Source organism: Clinocottus analis, unplaced genomic scaffold (assembly GCF_023055335.1).
Source record: "Clinocottus analis isolate CAN_PGR_092001 unplaced genomic scaffold, fCliAna1.0.p SCAF_1, whole genome shotgun sequence".
NCBI lineage: Eukaryota > Metazoa > Chordata > Actinopteri > Perciformes > Cottidae > Clinocottus > Clinocottus analis.
Window position 1 is genome coordinate 1,643,991 of NW_027175820.1, and position 20,555 is coordinate 1,664,545.

Below are 20,555 nucleotides of genomic sequence, written 5' to 3' on the forward strand. Positions count from 1 at the left end.
ATATTTGTGGATGGAGCCGACAAAACTGTACAGTAAAATCTCATGTTCACACACACGGACAGAGCTTTGGTCAGTCTGAACAAGACTGTGTTGTAAGTTTAATTTACAAATGTAAGGATCTGTTTTTATAGCAGTTTAAATATTGGAAATTATGAATATTATGTCGTTGAAGCTGAATTTGAATTCAATTTTCTCCAAAACTGTACAGTAAAATCTCATGTTCATACACATGGAGAGTAAACGGGTAAAATAACACACAGCAGGCACCGTGACAGATGAGCTGTGTGTGTGAGACTGTGTTGTGAGACTATGTTGTGTGACTGTGTGAGACTGTGTTGTGATGCTGTGTTTCGTGACTGTGTTGTGTGTGTGAGCCTGTGTTGTGAGACTGTGTTGTGTGACTGTGTGAGACTGTGTTGTGTGTATGAGACTGTGTTGTGTGACTGTGTGAGACTGTGTTGTGTGTGTGAGACTGTGTTGTGTGACTGTGTGAGACTGTGTTGTGTGTGTGAGACTGTGTTGTGTGACTGTGTTGTGTGACTGTGTTGTGAGACTGTGTAAGACTGTTCCGTGTGTGAGACTGTGTTGTGATGCTGTGTTGTGAGACTGTGTTGTGAGACTGTGTTGTGTGTATGAGACTGTGTTGTTTGACTGTGTGAGACTGTGTTGTGATGCTGTCTTTCGTGACTGTGTTGTGTGTTAGACTGTCTTGTGAGATTATGTTGTGTGACTGTGTGAGACTGTGTTGTGTGTGTGAGACTGTGTTGTGAGACTGTGTTGTGAGACTGTGTTGTGATGCTGTGTTGTGTGACTATGTAAGACTGTGTTGTGAGACTGTGTGTGACTGTGTTGTGAGATTATGTTGTGTGACTGTGTGTGACTGTGTTGTGTGTGTGAGACTGTGTTGTGAAATTATGTTGTGTGACTGTGTGAGACTGTGTTGTGTGTGTAAGACTGTATTGTGAGACTTTGTGGTCACAAGATCAGTAACTTCTCTCAGACTTGACAAAAGCTCCAGAGCCACCGATGACATCGTTCATCTTCGTGGGCGGAGCAGCTCCGAGTGCTCAGGCTTCATATTGAACAATTCTGCCCCCGAACGCTTTGGATCCAGTGCAGGAAGCAGTTTGGCCGATACAGCGGGGGAAGAAGTGCTCAGCGCCGCCATTAGCACCATTTTCGTTCATTAAAAATCAATTTTCAATGTAGTTTCTCACATGAAATTTGGTATTGACTCAATAAAACTGCGAGAAATGTTAACATCCTGATCCATAAAGAAAAGTCCAGTGAAATAAAGTGGAACGACACGGCAAACAAAGTGTTGAACTCAGTGAGAAGCAGCACTAACGCTGCTGCTTCCACTAATTAGTGCTACATGTGCTAATTAGAACCAGCTGGATTAGTCCATGTCGGTGGGTTAGTACTCTCTAGTACTCCCTAGTACCTCTCTAGTACCTCTCTAGTACTCTCTAGTACCTCTCTTGTACCTCTCAGTACCTCTCTAGTACTCTCCAGTACCTCTCTAGTACTCTCTAGTACCTCTCTTGTACCTCTCCAGTACCTCTCTAGTACCTCTCTAGTATGTCTCTAGTACTCTCTAGTACCTCTCTAGTACTCCCTAGTACCTCTCTAGTACCTCTCTAGTACTCCCTAGTACCTCTCTAGTACCTCTCTAGTACCTCTCTAGTACTCTCTAGTACCTCTCTAGTACCTCTCTAGTATGTCTCTAGTACCTCTCTAGTACCTCTCTAGTACCTCTCTAGTACTCTCTAGTACCTCTCTAGTACCTCTTTAGTACTCTCTAGTACCTCTCTAGTACTCTCTAGTACCTCTCTAGTACTCTCTAGTACTCTCTAGTACCTCTCTAGTACTCTCTAGTACCTCTCTAGTATGTCTCTAGTACCTCTCTAGTACCTCTCTAGTACTCTCTAGTACCTCTCGATGCAAAGTAAATGAATCATTTGTTTCCAAGCTGTCACGCAAGGAATATTTACAGATATATATATATATATATATATATATATATATATATATATATATATATATATATATATATATATATATATATATATATATATTGTGTATATATGATATATAATGCTTTTTTTCTTCACATTAGCATTGAGCGTTAGCATGTTTCTGTGTTTTCTGTGCTTTCCTGCAGCATCGAGCACTGATCTGCATCCTTCTCCCTCCTTGGAATACTCTCCCTACTATAAGTTAGAAAACAGTGTTGTACTTTAGTGCATCATCCCCCCTTTGTTGAGCGTTTTAAATCAAATTTTAATGTTGGATTTGAGAACAAAAGGGCTTCTAAACCAGGGCATTCTTTCTCCTTTTCCTTTTTTTGTGTTTTTTTTTTTCCAGAGCGCATGGCAGCTCGGGGAGAGCCGGTAAACGAGGTAATTAGTATCATAATGTAGAATTCATACAAACATGAACCTCTGATCATAAAGTCTCTCGCGGACTTTAAGTGCTGAGATGCATACGGCTTTAATGGAGAGAATGAACACACACACACACACACACACACACGCACTCACAGGAACATTAGCAGGCATAACAGAGTGGCGTTAAGGCTGCCGTTAAACGCTCTCCAGCAGAGTAAACACAGAGGCAGCGCTGGGAGTCGTATCCCATCTTCTACTCCATGAACAGATGGACGAGCAAACGCAGCCTGGAACGCGAGGACGGACCCTAAAACAGCAGCTAATGGGCTCCGAGGTCGAGCTATCTGCGTGTTTCAATACTTATCTCGACTCGTTCTGGCTAAGTTGAATGTGCTTTACGCTCTTTTCCATCAACCTCCCGCCTCACACAAACACTGGGACTCAGCCGCCCGGTGTGAACACCGTCCTCTGCCGCCGGCCGTGCAGGAGGTCAGCGGGAGGTCAGCTGAGAGTGTGTGGTGCTTCACCCGCGTTATCGCAGGACTTCAACCGGGCCGCAACCTCCGGGTCTGCCGAGCGAAAACCAAATGCTGGAGGGTGGAGACTCCTCTGGTAGCAAAGAGACGTCTGATGGTGTGGAGGTTTCCCTCAGGAGACATTGAGATTCAAAACAAGATGTCAACCATCGCAGCCTCAAGAGTGTCGTCCCGAAACACCAACACATGAACTTTACGACAAGTAGCAATGTAGCAATGCATCGTGTATAAAGATCCAATGAGCAATGCTATTATTATATTTATCATATCAATGCTATTATCATATTTTTGTGCAATACTGTTATATCTTTTATATTTTGTGCCTTGTTTTTTTATTTTTTTAGCTTAAATTTATTGTAATTGAGGACCGAGCAAAATAGCTTTTCATTGTATTGTATATCTGTGCTTATGACAGTAAAGACATTTTGAATCTTGAATCTTGAGTCTTGAGTCTTGTAAACATGAGCTATTGGTCTCAATCAGTAGTTCCAAGACTTCTTCTGGTGTTCATTTCGTAAATGATCGTCCACTTAGAGTCAAATTGACCATAAAGAAGTGTCATCATATACATTTTTTCATACACTTGGCTCCTCCCCTCGCAGGAGGCAACACACCTGCATGTGCTCACGTCACCATTGATCCTGATTACATTTATTTATAGTTCATTGTAATTGAAGTCGTTTTCCTTTTTCCAGAAAAAAACCTTAATTCTGTCCCGTTAACCACGTTTCTGCTCTCAATTTCGACCAATGAAAAAGACAATGAGGTGAGTGAGACGTCAGGTTCAGACAATAAAATGTAGCTGCACTAGGAATTTAAATGTTTTGTTGTTCATGATTAGGTGTTGAATTGGCAGTTTGTGTGTAAGATGTTTCATGCGCGTCGTGTGTGTAGAAGAAGCAGAAGAGTCATCAAAATGCTACCAACGGGCTACTGCGGCTCAGGGAGAGCTAGTTGTACCTTTAATCACAAGTGTGCTCGAGTTTGATGGACCATGACCTCAATAATCAGACAAATAATGAAGCCAACCCACATTTATGATGCGACATTGTCAGGATGCTGCTCTTTTTAATAGAAAAGTTTGTTTTGATCATTTCAATTTGCTTAATTTATCAAACTTTTGCCCTTTTATTCTTTTTTTTTTCCATCTCGTATTCAGTCACTTCGGCATTTGCAGCTGCAGTGATTCTATATTATTACTGCAACTACACAACAATACTTCACCTCATATGAGGTCATACAAACAGAGGAAAGTGGCATTTATGCATCATAACATGCCACATATTGCTTTAAATCATTCAGGTATCAAGCAAAAGGTGTGTGTGTGTGTGTGTGTGTGTGTGTGTGTGTGTGTGTGTGTGTGTGTGTGTGTGTCAGAGAGAAACTGTGACGTCCTGTACACCGCAACAGCAGTCTGATAATAGAGTTTGAGAAGTATGGATTTGTGTGACCATTCTTTGTTGGCTGTGAGTGTGCGCGTCTGTGTGTGTGTGTGTGTGTGTGTGTGTGTGTGTGTGTGTGTGTGTGTGTGTGTGTGTGTGTGTGGTAATAGAGGGTTAGCACAGCCAGGTGACAGGGCCTGTAATTACAGCCAGTGAGACCAGACAGCCTGTCTTCTCCCTGAAAGAGAGAGACAGAGGATAGAGGAGAGGAGACACACACACACAGACACACAGACACACACACACACACACACACACGCACACACACACTGACCCAATGCATGTGTTTGTGCACCCTTATAAATTTTCTTTTTTAAATTTAAAGGCGCACGATCGTGCAGATCTCTTCCAGCAGCGTCTGCTACAACATCCTCTGCTTTGTGTAATTGAATGAACGAAACCCACGGCTCGCTATCCTCCCGCCAGGCTTCACACAAACTTCATAAACCAGCAGCGAAGCATGCGGGCGATTGGCTCAAAGTCATCATATGAGACCTACAGTCATTGCCAAAAACAAAGTTAAACTCCCCAAACGGGTAGCTGCAGCCGGTGGGTCCGTTAGCTGTTAGCCGTTAGCCAAAGACAATGAAACCGACAGATTAGCCGTGGACGGACACACTCACGCACGCACGCACAGCACGCAACCGATCGCATGATCCTCCTGAGGGAGATAATACTTTATTAAAAGTTAAAGGAAAGTGCTGTAACTCACACTTTCTGATGTTCAACTCACACAACATTATTCAATATTATGTTGTATTGATCAATAGTACAGTTGTGTATCAGAGTCAAAGGTTGTTAACATGCGGGGTTTTGGATACTCTATGAGTCAGAAAACATGTTTTTAGAAATAAAGATTAGATTAAACCAGGCTTTCAATGCAAACATCTCTGTCATAACCTTCAGAATATAAATACATATTTCACTGTAAAGTCTGTTGTAAGTGTGAAAGAGGAAAAACTCATTCAGACAAAACGGTCTTGAAAGACGTGTTTGAGTGTAACATGACATTCATTTGAAGACAATGGCGTGAATAAAGTAAACATATTCCAATTAATAGATACAACCATGAAACAATTAATTACTTACATCGAGAAAAAATGTGTGTTTTTCAGGCAAAGGGTGAAAACAGGTGAATCCTATGGAAACCCATTTCTACCACAAAAACAAAAAGTAAAAATTATGAGATAAAAAGTCATTATTATGAGATAAAAAAGTAAAAATTATGAGATAAAAAGTCATTATTATGAGATAAAAAGTCACTATTATGAGATAAAAAGTCATTATTATGAAATAAAAAAGTAAAAATTATGAGATAAAAAGTCAGACAGAGACAGTAGTAAAATAAACTAAATGTGTACTTTGGACGTGTTACAGCCCCAAATCTCAAAACTGATCAGTGCATTAAAAACAACGTATTTGCCCGAAAGCGTCTCAAACACCATTTCCCAGAAGCCCCGGTTAAAAAGTCATCAGTGCAATTAAAGAGAGAGCCACTAACGACCACGGGTAGTTTACCACTGCTGCGCTGTGTGCGCCATGTGTGTGTGCGTGTGTGTGTGTGTGTGTGTGTACGTGTGTGTGTGTGTGTGTGTGTGTGTGTGTGTGTGTGTGTGTGTGTGTCAGATACATTACAGGATCCTGTCATGAAAACAGAGCAAAGCTGTCAGAAAAGCGATCGTACTCGTTGTCTCGTCGGCCCGTCAGACTGTTAGCGCCCGACGCCGCGTCCTCCCTGCTCTTGTGCTCTTGACGGCACTAAAAGGGACAATTATTGCATCGCCTGCACTCCCTCTTCCTCCTTTCTCCCAGCGGACCGTCTCCTCCCTCCGTCAAGACATAACCGCCTCGGAAAAAAATGGGATTGTCACACCTCTGCGTGTTGTCTGGGCTCATTATTCACCCGGAGCCTCGTTCATGAGGATGATTCATGTTCACACTCGGCGCCGTGTGAGAACAGATGAAGTCCAAGCGGCTGGAGCTCGAACCGAGTGTGGAACGGTTCCAGCTCTTACGCAACGCGCCTTTGTGTTGCGTTAAGTTTGAGTTTTTGCTTCTTTATTTGCCGCTCTCGCGCTCGTGAAGTGGGTTCCTTTATGAAGGGCGACGTGACTCATCCCCCGGCAGCCATGGTGGAGGCCCTAGGGCAACAGAGGAGGGGCCTTTCTACCCAGAATGCAAATATCCAGGCCCAAGGAGACATGACTCATTTCTACCCAGAATGCAGCTCTACGGGCCCGAGGAGACATGACTCATGTCTACCCAGAATGCAGAGCTACAGGCCCGAGGAGACATGGCTCATTTCTACCCAGCATGCAGCTCTACGGGCCCAAGGAAACATGACTCATGTCTACCCAGAATGCAGAGCTACAGGCCCGAGGAGACATGACTCATTTCTACCCAGAATGCAGCTCTACGGGCCCAAGGAGACATGGGTCATTTCTACCCAGAATGCAGAGCTACTGGCCCGAGGAGACATGACTCATTTCTACCCAGAATGCAGCTCTACGGGCCCGAAGAGACATGACTCATGTCTACCAGAATGCAGAGCTACAGGCCCGAGGAGACATCACTCATTTCTACCCAGAATGCAGCTCTACGGGCCCGAAGAGACATGGCTCATGTCTACCCAGCATGCAGCGCTACAGGCCCGAGAAGACATGGCTCATTTCTACCCAGAATGCAGCTATCCAGGCCCGAAGAGACATGGGTCATTTCTACCCAGAATGCAGCTCTACGGACCCGAAGAGACATGGGTCATTTTCACCCAGAATGCAGCTCTACAGGCCCGATAAAACATGGCTCATTTCTACCCAGAATGCAGCGCTACAGGCCCAATAAAACATGGCTCATTTATATCCAGAATGCAGCGCTACAGGCCCGATAAAACATGGCTCATTTCTACCCAGAATGCAGCGCTACAGGTCCGAGAAGACATGGCTCATTTCTGCGTCGTGATCGTCGGGAAACGGATCGATTTCTCGTCGTTTCATCGGTTCTGACCTGCTCGCCGTAAACAAATCACGACTTTACGGAGAGCAAATGTGCCGACGACTGAACTTTCATCGTTTCATCGTTCATATTTCTGCGCATTATGATAAGTTTCCCTCAGCAGCCGTTAACATCTCGAGATGTTTCTCTCGACGCCGCTTCACACAGAAACATAACAAAGAAGATTATATGTTTCTCTCAGGTTGATAGCTTGAGTTTTATATACGTACATATTTTTTGATGGAGAAGATTTCAGGAGGAGCGTGAAAAGAAAATAGCGGCGCGCTCGTCGGGGCCGTGAAGGAATTTCCCCTGCGGCGATCCTTAATGGCTCCACAGCGGGAGATGTGTGTTATCCTGACTTTAGTGCAACATAAAGACTTTACGCTTCGTTGTCAGGCGCATACGCGGAATATGGTTGCTTCTCAAATGACAAAGATGATAAAGTTTTATAACTAACTTACTTGTTCGTGTTTAATGCCGAACACTTAAGGACTATGAACACTTTGTTGCTCTAGTCTACGGAATATTGGCAGAAATAAAAAATGGCGGAAGGCTGAATCGCGTAGGGAGAGAGGGGCGGAGCCAGCGGTCTGCAGGTGATTCTTTTCTCCTCCTCCGTTGTTGTTGTTGTTGTTGTTGTTGTGAAGCACAACAACATGTACATTGTGACGGTTGTACTTTGTGCTAGTTGATTGCAGCGTAAAGTTCAAAATGTTTCACTTCTCGTTGATGAGCTGCTGCCGTTTGTAGCGTAAAGTAAATACTGTCGCTCCCATTGCAAAGACTTTAAAAATCAAACTAAATAGCTAAATGTTGAACACAGCTGCTCCGGCCAGTCGCTGTCGTGCAAACTACACACAGAACACTTAGTATTCTCTTATTTTGCTGCTATTGGAGGCCAGAAAGTGTTCAAATGAACTCCCTGCAGGCGGTCAGAGTTCCAGTGAACTCATTTATTCTTCGAGCAAGAAGCAAACCAAAAAGTCCGCCTGCTGACCCTGAACACGGTCACATATAGTTCCTCCGTCCAGGGGCCAAAGCTCCACCTTCATCTTAAACTCCTCCTTCGTTGCCCTGGAAATATAATAGTGTAATATTTTTATGGTCCCACGTTTCATTTTTCTAACGTCCCAAACTTCCCTCAGGCGTTTGCTCCTGACGCCGGTGTTTCATTCTTTCCAAGTTAAACCGTAAATCCAACAAGTTATGTGTCAAACCACTTAAATCTCACTATATTAACACTGGTTCTGATGTATTAATTTCATAGATGTGTGCATACAAAATGTAATATACTGATAGCGCTGACTTCCTGTCGGTTGGCTTTGCCAACAGAGCAGGATTGCAATGCTGCGGTTATTGCAAAAGCCAAAACGACACTCGCAGCCACGCTGCAAAAAATGTGATGTATTTTTTTAATAATTTACCAACGTTTCGACATGCCGGTCCTCTGGAAGGCATCGAGCAAAGAAGATCACTCACAAAAAGTTCACAGCTCTCAAATTTCTATAGCCCACATCCCGCAGAATCATTTATATATTGATATACATATTAATTATGCACAAACAGTTGCATTTTTGACTTTAACTTAACCAAACCGTGGTTGCTATGAACATATTTACAACAAAGAAGGAATATTAAAAAAACAAAAGAATCCATGGCTTAGCTGAATTGTGTAATATGAGTGATAAAGCAACTTTAGAAGACACATAAATGTCAAACACTAAAAATAAAATGATATTCCATGAAAAACAACAGCGTCAGTCTTTTTGTTCAAACGCCTGCGAGATGCAATTACAAATAACTGGCCAAGAACTCCAGTGGCCGTGGGAATTATGAGCCTCACAAGGCAAAAGTAGCAGGACATAAATATTGTTATGCAACGTTCCAACCGGTGGTGCAATAATTTGACTCATTGACTCAGTTACTTTCCACTTTTTACACGGGATATTTCCCATGTCCATGCAGGGTCCATGTCTTTATGCATTGCTTATTTATGAACGCCGCTATTTTCATTTATCTTAGCGTGCCCTTTTTATAACCTCGGTTCCTTTTTTTTCTTGTTTTCCTCTCAAACTGACTCAGTGAGCATTGCTCAAATAACTCCAATGTACTTTTTATAAGGTGCAAATTGCAAAGAAAGTTCTTGAATCCATCCCACAAAGACGCCGCAGCAGCAAAAGGACGTCGGTTTAACCCGAACCCATGATCTCCGTCCAACCCAAACCTCATTTGAAATATTAGAAAGGGATATATTTTTAAAGGGCGAGGGATATTTTCCAACATCGAGAACGAGCTCTCACATTGAAAATGAAAAAAGACCATTTGTGTTGAAAAGAAAAGGGAGAACTCGATTGTCCTCAAACGTCTCTCAGCGAGCAGACAGCCGGTACCGATGGAAACGACTGAAGTGTGTTTGTGTCTCAGGATCATTTATTGGCCTTGTTCACACGCAGTCAAGCTTAATTAGTTTAGTTTATGACACCAAACAGACACAGATTCAGTGCAACAAAGATGAATATAGAAAGGGAGCGGCGCCACAGTCCATGCAGAGAAATAGAAGACATCAAATCGAGTTGCTTTTCACAACACAAGGAACCATTTTTGCATTATTTCTGTTTTGTAGTGACACATGAGCGTGCACACACACGCACACGCACACATACAGTACATAAAAGGAGGTGCGAGCTGTGGAATAATTATAGGGGGATCAATGTAATGTTCTGCTGTCCCGCTGTCAGCCATTACTGGCCTAATAAAGACACTGGGAGAATTAACATAATGAACTAGGCTCCAGGCTTTGAACACACACACACACACACACACACACACACACACACACACACACACACACACACACACACACACACACACACACATCTGTGGAAATCAAATAGCAGAAACAACCACCCTCAACACATACATTGAACACAACACACCTCCTAAGGCGCATTACGGCGCGCGTCATGCTTAGCCAACAGTTTTCGGAATTATCTTCTCTACTGCACTCATGGGATCCTGCTCAACATTAACACACACACACACACACACACACACACACACACACACACACACACACAGACAGACACACACACACAAACACAAACCATCATCCACAGCTAGCAGCTTGAGTGTGTGGGGCGCACTGTGTGTTTTTCGTTATCCCACGGGCGCCATAGTGGCTACTTGTACAAGTTCATATGTCTAAGCCGGCCATATCTGTTTTATGCAAAGTAAGCACACACACACACACACACACACACACACACACACACACACACACACACACACACACACACACACACACACAAACTCACATACACATAAAGTACAGGGGCCAAAGTCGCGTCACATGATTTCAGTCATTCTGGATCCAACCTACGCAAGGGTAAAACATTCATTTTATGTCTCTGAGACACACAGACACACACACACACACACACACGGCGTAATGAATGTGATCTCAGAGGGAGATACGAGCCGTTCGCCCCATGCTGTGTGTGTGGGGAGTCAGGCTGAGGTTCAATCTCATTACTGCGTCTCCTCTGCGCAGCACACCACAGTCTGCGCTGCCAAACGCACCACAAGAGAGAGAGTGTGTGTGTGTGTGTGTGTGAGCGTGTGTGTGTGTGTGGGTTTAGCGCTCCTTCTCCTCTCACGCTGCAGCAATCATTCTGCCTATTATTAGACCGCGGAGGTTATGTGTTCCCATTTAAAAAGTATCGTCAAACTCCCACTTACTAAGCCTGCATTATTAGTGTCTCCGCCAGGAGGATCATGCGATCAGTTGTGCATGTGTGCGTGTGTGTGCGTGTGTGTGTGTGTGTGTCTGTCCACGGCAAAGTTTGCATTCTGCTGCAGCAAATTGCATTGTTTTTTGGAGTAGCCAGTTATGGCTGCGCGGTTGCGGTGACTCACACGTTCTTACCTTTTTCTTGCCTGTTTGACACAGCCGCTTGACTTCCTGCTGACTGCTCACTCACTACTCTGAACCGGCCCCTGAGGCTTCAAGGGCCTCCAGTGAGAAGCAGCTGAGTGCAGCACCAGCCTTGTGTTTGGCTAACAGCTAACGCAACTACCGACACGTATGCTGCTGCTGCGTACACACACACTTCTGGACCTCAACGCAACTCAGTCGCTGCTGAGCGGGCAGAAACGTCTGATGACACTTTGACCCGATTGCCTGCATGCGTCACCGCTTGTGTGTCCACGACGCCTTCCAGGCCACTAGTGTCTAGACGGGTGTTAGCCGATACAGCGAGCGGCAGTACTTTCATCACGCAGTACGGCAGTGGTCGTTACAGACACGGTGTCGTACCGGCCCGATCGCACTCCACTCGACATTCTACACTATGAGTTGTGCGGCCGGAGTTATTTCGGGAGTGAAGGTGGAAGCGATGTGACGCAGTCCAAAGAGGGTCGAACGGAGCACAGGACCTGCAGCCACCGACCAAACTGTGCTGGCTGCGACACGAGACCACAGTTAACAGAAACCTCGGGTCAGTAAATCCAGGTTCAAACTGGTTTATACTTAATCAGAGATGTGTTGCACGTCTTCATTTGAACCCTGGATCAGTTAAACTAGTTAAACACGGGTTAAAACAGGAATACACTTCGTCTGGGTTTAAAATGACTGGTGCAATAGATTTGCCAAAGGGTTAAATTTTCCCAGAACTAATTGTGGTGAACTCAGGTTAAACTAATGTTTAAAGTTTGGTGCAACTGGATTAAAAGACAAACCTGGTTTAGACTTAGTTTAAGAGTTAATCCTTGTTGGTGCAACCCAGAATAGAGCACCTCCTCCACCCCCACATATTCCAATAAATAAGGTATATGGAAGAGAAATACTTAATATAATATACCTTTAACGCATATTCTAAAATGAAGTTTCATCCTAATGAGCAACTGAAGGCTCGGACGTCCTTGACGACACAAATAAGGAATCACTTGAGGCGCCTTCGCTGGCACTTTTAGTTGAGGATAATAGGAGTTTTCAATGTCACTATGGCCCAGTTCTTTTCAGCCTATATTTGCAATTTGGCAACATTAAAATGACGCAGGATCAGCCATTAGCAGGTCCTGTTTGCATTTTACCCCACGGATGTCCAGAAACACTGGAAGATGGAGACTGAAGAGACTTAAAGACATGATTATCAAGCAAAGTCAGAAGTCTCTTTTCCTGTAACATCCGTCTACTCTATTCGCATTTTGAAATGTTACCACTTTGTTCAAGGATATAAAATATGTAAGTAAATACCCCACTCTTTAGTTTTCAAGTTTAGCTTTCAAGCTTTTTACACGGAGTTGCTAACAAAATGTCCCCCAAGCCGAAGACGAGTCCGTCTTCAGCTTCATGGTGGTGAAGTGAAGTTGCGCGCGACGCAGAACAAATGAAAGAAGCGTCTCAGTCGCAATTAAGATTTGATAAACGTGCAGGAACTTCCTGCCGGTTCCCTGAGACGCCGCTCACTCGGCCCAGTTAGGAAAATGGACATTTTAGGGAATTGTTAACGTTGAATTCACGAGGAAACAAGGCCCCGCTGGTTTGAAAAAGACAGGACTACTCCAACACATTATAAACACATCGAGTAAGGAGACACACAAAAAAGACACAGTGACTCAAATTCCTTTATATGTACAGTCGACATTTATAGAGCTAATATAAAACCACTGTGGTACAGATCATTTATAAAAACCAAACCGTAACAACGACGAGATAAATAGTTCAGAGTCCTGATCAGTAAAAAATATCTTGGTCCCCTTCCAGCGTCAGAGATGAGGCCCGGGCCGAGAGCGACTGCTGATGGTGGCGGAAGATAGATGAATGTTTTATTGCTTTCACGACTGCATGTATTCTCCGCTAGACTGGAGCTATTTCACGGGCGGGAGATTCATCCCGGCCAAGTTTTGTGCAAATAAATTAACTCTTCGGTCCAACACGCCAAAGTGTATCCAAAACTCCTCCTACTGCTGAAGACTTTGGGCCATTTTAAAGGAGTAAGCGAGCATTAAGCCCACAAGAATTGTACTGGCGTCAGTTTCAGTGTGTTTCATTATCCTATGATGTCCCAATGCTGCTTTTGGGCAGGGGGGGGGGCATCCCAGCTGAATGCAATCCTGAGCGAATAACTGGATATTAAATTAATACTTGGGATTTATGAGATTTTTTGAGGAAAACTATACCATGCCTAAGCCTTAAAGGGAACATTCGCCGTATTCATGGGGATGTTTTAAAGCACGGAGGCTTCAATAGACGTCCACTGCGACTACTGATTGGACATCCACATCTAATTAAGGGGGATTTTTCCTTGTTGAACCTAAAATGAATCACATCATGTACATCATTTCATTCATTAAAGAGGTATTAAAGAAAGAGAAAGTGAGGTTTCTCGCCGTCAGCTCCTCAGCCTGGTTGCTAGTGGATGATAATACCCATAAGGCAACACTGTGTTTTTGTGCCATTGATTCCGGTCTGCTGTCAACATACAACAAAACAAAGCAACGCTCCGACAGAGAAGAAGAACAAATTGAACAAAGTGGATGGCCAATTCCTGGCCGGCGGTTTCTTCAAGGTCAGCGCTGTCACGACGGTTTTCTATTGGTCAACGGAGTCGTATCAGATTTGATCAGGATGATTTCTCCCTCCGCAGAAGAATCTCTCTGCTCTACTAACAGTGCAGATCGCATTGGTATGAACAGACTTTGAAACGAGAGGTAACAGTTTAAAAACGCTGACGTGGCCTTTTAGTGGTGCAAGTCCCCGTTCACAGAAACACTCATCCGTTGCGTTCTGCGATCTCTTCCCATCACGAGGATGTTGTACATTCTCTGGCTGAGCTCATGTTAATGTACATAACGTCTGAGAAACACCGTTACATGAGTTTCATCGTCGAGGAGCAGCTGCAGTCGTGCACACTCCATCATCGGATGCTTTCGGCCGTCGCGCTGCTAACTGCCCACTACTTTACTACATCGTGAAACGATCAGGCCTAATGCACTTACAGGAGGATACAAGTGCCCCCCCCCCCCCCCCCCCCCACACACACACATCTAGTTTACATTCCCCTCAAACACTGCAGGATGCTCATCCCTTCCCCTCATGTATAAAACCATCCCTGTGAGGGGTGGGCAGATCAATACTGGGAGTTTCAATACTTTTCCTGACAACGTTCTGTCTAAATCAACATGGCGGGGCTCTTCGTGCGTACTGCCACTCAGGCTGTACCAAAAAAATGCTGCACGGCTTTTTTGTTGTTATTTTTTTTTGCATGTCTATGCCGTCACAGATGCAGATAAAGATCCGGCCGCATTTTTTTCTTGGCGATATCCTATTTGTAGAAGAAGATTCCAGCGGAGGCTGCGGACTAGTCATGCGATGGTCGAGCCACAACCTGCAGGTCGTGCGGGTTTCGGGTAAACTCACAGCATCATGGGGGTTTGTGACAAAGAAGCATTCAGAGTAAATTAGGAAAAAACGTACAGAAACATTGCGTGCAATAGTCCACCTTCCACCTCCTCTTCTTGTCTCGCTGTCCTGTATTTCAACACACACACAACCAGCGCCGCAGCACACAATTATGCGACTATAATGCGTTAAGTTGTAGGTTTGCAGGTTGGGTCGGGTTTGGGTGGCTGACTAACACATATTTTTGCAGGTTGGGCAAATTGTCTTTCTTAACGGGTCGGGTGTAGGACTCCAAAAGTCTCAATGCATTTAAACAAACCCAAATTCACATCATGATTTTATCCGACAAAATATTCCTCTTCCATCTGTATTTGTTGGAGTTTAGTCTTTCAAAAACACTGCGGTCTGAAAACAGTTTTCTCTCCCGCTAACATACAAAGGGAGGCCCGCTGCACGCACACATATATCAAAGGGAAGTCTGGCAGCAATCGAACAGCACCATAAATTACAGTTATATAACCAATATAAAGAAGATGAATCCATTTTTTCCCCATTTTTTTTCTCTTTTAGGGTGATGACATCATCAAATGAGATGAGAGATGGTTGCCTTGAATGTTAATTAAATTATATTTGGTTCAGCCCTAACTGCTTCTAAGGCATGCTGGCGCCGGCCATATTCTGTTTCAGTCCCTCTCAGGTTTATTTTTCTTTTCTCGATGCGTGTGAAGCCAGCATGTAACTTATGAATCTGTAAAGGTCGGGTTTGAATCTTTGATATTCGGGAGAAATTCCTAAAACGATTTTCAAAATGATTTTCCCGTGTGATGAAACAACACTTTCAAGCTCATAAAAGGCATTTTCTTCCCAGCTGACAGCAAAGAGGAAAGTATTGATACTGGTGATGTCGGTTTGATTGAATACAGTAGCACAGTTCAGAAGAGTACAGGTGTAGTACAGGTGTAGTACAGGTGTAGTACAGGTGTGATGCTTGTGATAATGTGAGGTAAGAATGGGCGTCGGCCTCTGCTCGAGAGGTTTGGTGGACGTCCTGTTAATGTCTGTCACGCGTCCGCCAGGGTTGCTCTTGGTGTTGTGTGTCTGGATATGCAAGTAAGTCCAAACACGTGTGTGTCCGTGTGTGCATGAGAGTGTCTGGGTGTTGTGCGTTAAGATTCGATGTGTTCTTCTCACGCTGCTGAAAACGACATCAAGTCGACAGATGAACAATGATGTGGTTTTGTCCCGCTCTCTTTCTTTGACAAAAAAGCCTGGATTATTGATCATGACCACGGCCAACAATCAATTGCTGAACAGCTGAATCCAAGTGGAATGCGCAGAGATAAAAATGTGATATTGTCCTCTTGAACCGGCGCTGGGTAAAATATCTCCCATATTGTTGGAGCGGTCCTTTAAAAACAGTATTCAACTTCTTCATGTGACTGCTGATGTCCGTGGAGAAGTGTATCCTGCTTCACTCTATGGTTGTGTGTGTGTGTGTGTGTGAGTGTGGGTGTGTGTGTGTGTGTGTCATGGTATCTGGAGCTGCAGTTCCTCCTCCTCTTCGTCCATGTCGCTGGTCTGAACGTCCGGGTTTTCAGGACCGAACCGAGCCGATCGCATCTTCCCAAAGAGACCGGGACTCTGCTGCTGCCGCCGCAGCCTGAGGGAGGGAGGGAGGGAGAGAGAGAGAGAGAGAAGGAGAGAGGGAGAGAGAGAGAGAGAGAGAGGGAGAGGGCGAGAGAGAGGTGTTAAAAGAGCATCATAAAGCTGAAGTGTATGACAGTTCTGTAAATGAAGTGTTCTGTTCTTCAGTGTCGACACACATCAGCTCCTTGAAGAGCTGCGACGTCGCCACATTCTTCCTCCGGTGGAAACATCCTCATGAACTGAACTCGCTCGTCGAGGCGCAGTAACGCCTGCAGTTTGCGTCGGTCAGGGCCGGACTGTGAACATAATTCATGCCGGGAATCGAACGCCAGCCCAAAGCCGATTACCGACTGAATTATTAACTTTTACTGCACGCAAAAACGGTTTCATTGAAAACATCCAAAGATTTGAAAAAGTCAAGAGTCTTCAATTACACCTCCATAATTAAAGCTACAGGTATAAATATTAGTTTATATAATTCTGTCATTGTTTGCTTTGCACCTGACATTTCCTCTGCCTGGACTTGTGTCCATCATCGTGGAGCTCTCGTGGCTCTGAGTAACTGGAGCTTTTGTTTGTGAAGTTTTGGAGATTTTTATTGACGAATAAACACCGATGACAGCGTGAGAGCGTTTCTGCTATTTGTCATCTGTCATCATCATCATCATCATCCAAACAAACTGGCGAGTGCGCCCCAGTGGTTTTCTGATTGCTCATTGATCCTCAGTACTCGGACGGGGCTTGTCCTCAGGAAATAAAACTAAAATAAAAAAACATTTTTGGTTTGATGACCCGACCGTCCGTGCAGCCTTCAGTGTCATCCCTAAAGCCGCACAGTTAGTAAGTAATACCAGAGGTATGGCAGGCTTCCCACTTTAACATTTTATAGGGTATAATCTATTATTACGAGGGTATCAGCACTGACTGAAAGTACAGCACTAGAGGTTAGCATCATATAAATACATGAAGAAGACACCAGCTGACTGAAGCTAAGCTAACTGACATGTTTCATATCGCTGGGTTTGTTTGTGCTGAGGGTAAATGATAATAATGGGGAATATGTGACCTATACGCCAGAGTTGATTTCAACGTGCCACAAAATACAAATTTCCATCTCACCCTGAGCTGTGTGTGCATTTCCAATCCAAAAAAAAGGCAATGACTATTGATTTTCTTCCCCAGATGCAAGCTTAGCTGATTAGGAAACAAACCCTGAAGATAGATTTGGCCACACTTGATTGTACCCAGCACTTGCTGCCCTCCTTTTTACCTCGAACACACGACACGTCAGGATGGTTTGAAGCAAAGCAAAGCGGAGTCAGTTCAAATCCTCTTATGCGTTTCAGTTGCCGTCGCCTCTGATCCAAGTCTGTTTGAACGCCCTCTGAAGATGCTAATCACATATCCTCGCCTCGTTTTTAACCTAAATCCATTTATGCGTCCCTCACGTGACCTTACCTTCAGCACAGGGACACACTGGTGCTCTTATAATTTGATGAAAAGAGAGTGGAGAAAAGGGTGAAGAGGAGACAACTAGTATTGTTGTTTAGGTATTCTGGCTGTTTGTTGCTAGAGAAAAGCTTTTATTACTGGTGGACTCAGGGGGAACCACCAAAAGTGCCCTCCTGGATGGCCCAATGGTGGAGGAAAAAATACAAACAGCCCTTTAGGGCGCCCTCGCAGAGGAGAACCATGCCCTCCAGAGTTAAATGTACAAAAATAAACTGGAACATGGCTTGAGCATATTTCTGATATATGTAAATTGCACACGCTCGTTGAAACACTCGTCGTTGACTGGAGTAAAATTTGTGAAATTGTCTCCGTCTTGACCTCTTGGCACAGAAACCAATATTTCCCCATTTCTGCCCATTGTGTTACTTAATATCACACTCACAGATTAGCATCTTACATTCGCATCGCAGTCTATGAAGTGGACCAAAAGGCCGCGAACAGAAACAAAAGCGGGGAGTTGTACATTTTCTGACTGTTTCGGCTTTCATGTTATCATGAATGAGCACTTAAGCCATGCTCTGTGTTAGAGTTGTAAAGGATTGAATTGATCTCCTTCCTCCTTTTTTGGTCCTCACTCTCTCTCTCTCTCTCTCTCTTTCTTTCTGTGTCAACGGCTGTATGACGTTTGTCAGTCGGCAGGCCGGGTCGGGGTCAGAGCAACCGGTGGATAAACCATCGTAAACACTTGGACCACAACAACAGCCGAGCCACTAAAAGCTTTTCTATTGAGCCTACAAACACTTAGCGGAGCAACAGACACGAATGACTATCAATCTATAGACAAAGACCGGAGGAAAGAGAGAGAGAGAGTCAGGATGGGGTAGGAAAGAGACAGAGATGCCCACCATCCATTTGTTTCAAGCTGTGTTGTGGTCACTCTGTCAATGAGCGATGAGGAGGATCGATGCCTTCCTCAGAAAAAAAAAAAAAAACAAAACACCTGCAAGAGCGACAGTGTGGCCGCGATGCAGTGGATCACTTTCCACAGATGGAAACTCAAGCCACCGCTGATTGAAACGCAGTGTGTGCGTGTGTGTGTGTGTGCAGACGTTGTGGTTGCCAAACAGTTTTAGTGCTCCCCCAACGGACAGATGTGTTTCTCTCCGTTAGAGCCAAATTGTTGACGTTGACGTCAAGTTGTGTGAACTTCGACGTGCGGATCGGCGACGTCGCCGCCCCTCCAGCCGACTGTCTTCACGGTGCTTTGAGGCGGTTCCATGACGGAGAAAGCTAACGTAGCTTATTAGCTGCGTGGTGCTTCCTCTGGCTTGTGCTGCACTAAAGAGACACGCTATACTGTAGCGGCTAAACACGCTAAACGTGGAAATGGAGACTTTACAATGACATTCAATTTCTCTTTGCACCGTAAGGATCTTTTTGAAATGGCAACGTATGATATCAAGGTCCATGTCGGTCACGAGAAACGAGACCTTTTCCTTGACAAAGTGTTTCCTTGATAAAGTGTTTCCTTGATAAAGTGTTTCCTTGAAACTAGACCCTTCCTTCCCTCTTGTGCCTGAGGTCCCTCATAAGGTTCCTAGTCCTTGGGGAAAGTTTCACTAAATGACATTGCACACACAGTACGGGTTGTCACACAAACACACACACACACACACTTTCCCGTGAATGCTAACATGTGTCAGTGGCACATGGTGTAGAACGCGCTGACAGGACAAGGTGACGTAGTCAGAACAGAGCCATCCATCAACATGAAGCACACACACACACACACAACCTCACACCCGAGTCGAGCAGTCTCTTAAATTACACCCTCTACAGGAACACACACACAGATTTGTGTCAGTTCCTGAAGCCGTTACCATGCCGACAGGCCCGTCAATTCTCCACAGAGCGAAGCAACGCAACCGAGCTCTCTGTTACCAGGGTAACCCGCGACAGGGAGCTCTGCGATTGGCTGTCGGGGGGACGGCAGCGACGACGCGGAGGAAACGGAGAGAATGCTGAGGGAGAGGCAGAGACCAAAGAGCTGAGGACTGTGCAAAGCTGATAGAGTGGGAGAGCTAAACTGACGCACGCACACACACACACACACACACACACACACACACACACACACACACACACACACACACATGCACGCACATGCACACAGATCTGACGAAGCTAATCTCTGAATGGTAAGAGAAGTGAGTGCTGAGGCTCACAGTGAGCCTGGCAGCTACAAGTAGGCCGTCAGCTACCCGTCATACACACACACACACACACACACACACACACCTGAACATGGCTTGTTTTGAGTAAGTGCTTTCATGGTTGTCTGGGCGAGTTTGGGAGCGTGAGCGCTGCTGCTACACGTGGCACCGCTCATCCTCCGAGAACAAAAATTCCATTTAGGCATAAGCCTTTTCTCAAGATATTCAAATGTCTCTGTGAAGTTCGATCACAAGATACTGGTGTGGAATATGTTACGGTGCCGGAAACCTGGAGTAAAGATCATAAAAATAAAATAAAAATACTAAAGTTGAAAGGCTACTCAAATCCAAAATCTAGGAGACTTCAGTTACATCTAGCAGACACGTTATCTAACAAGTCTCACCTGCTGATCTAATTGCAACTATGCATTTTAATACCAGGTGTAAAAAAAGACGCGCGGGTGAGATGTCATCACTCA

At 44.6% G+C, this 20,555-nt stretch overlaps 1 protein-coding gene across 2 annotated transcripts in view; it reads right to left on the minus strand.

Annotated features, from left to right (window-relative positions):
• Positions 1-14,387: 14,387 nt before the first annotated feature.
• Positions 14,388-20,555, minus strand: part of ccdc102a (coiled-coil domain containing 102A) — a 46,762-nt gene continuing 40,594 nt past the window's right edge. For both annotated transcript variants that reach the window (XM_068576272.1, XM_068576279.1), the window contains exon 10: positions 14,388-16,424. In XM_068576272.1, the coding sequence (XP_068432373.1) occupies positions 16,292-16,424 (133 nt within the window). In that variant the 3' untranslated portion in view covers positions 14,388-16,291. The remainder of the gene's footprint in view (positions 16,425-20,555) is intronic.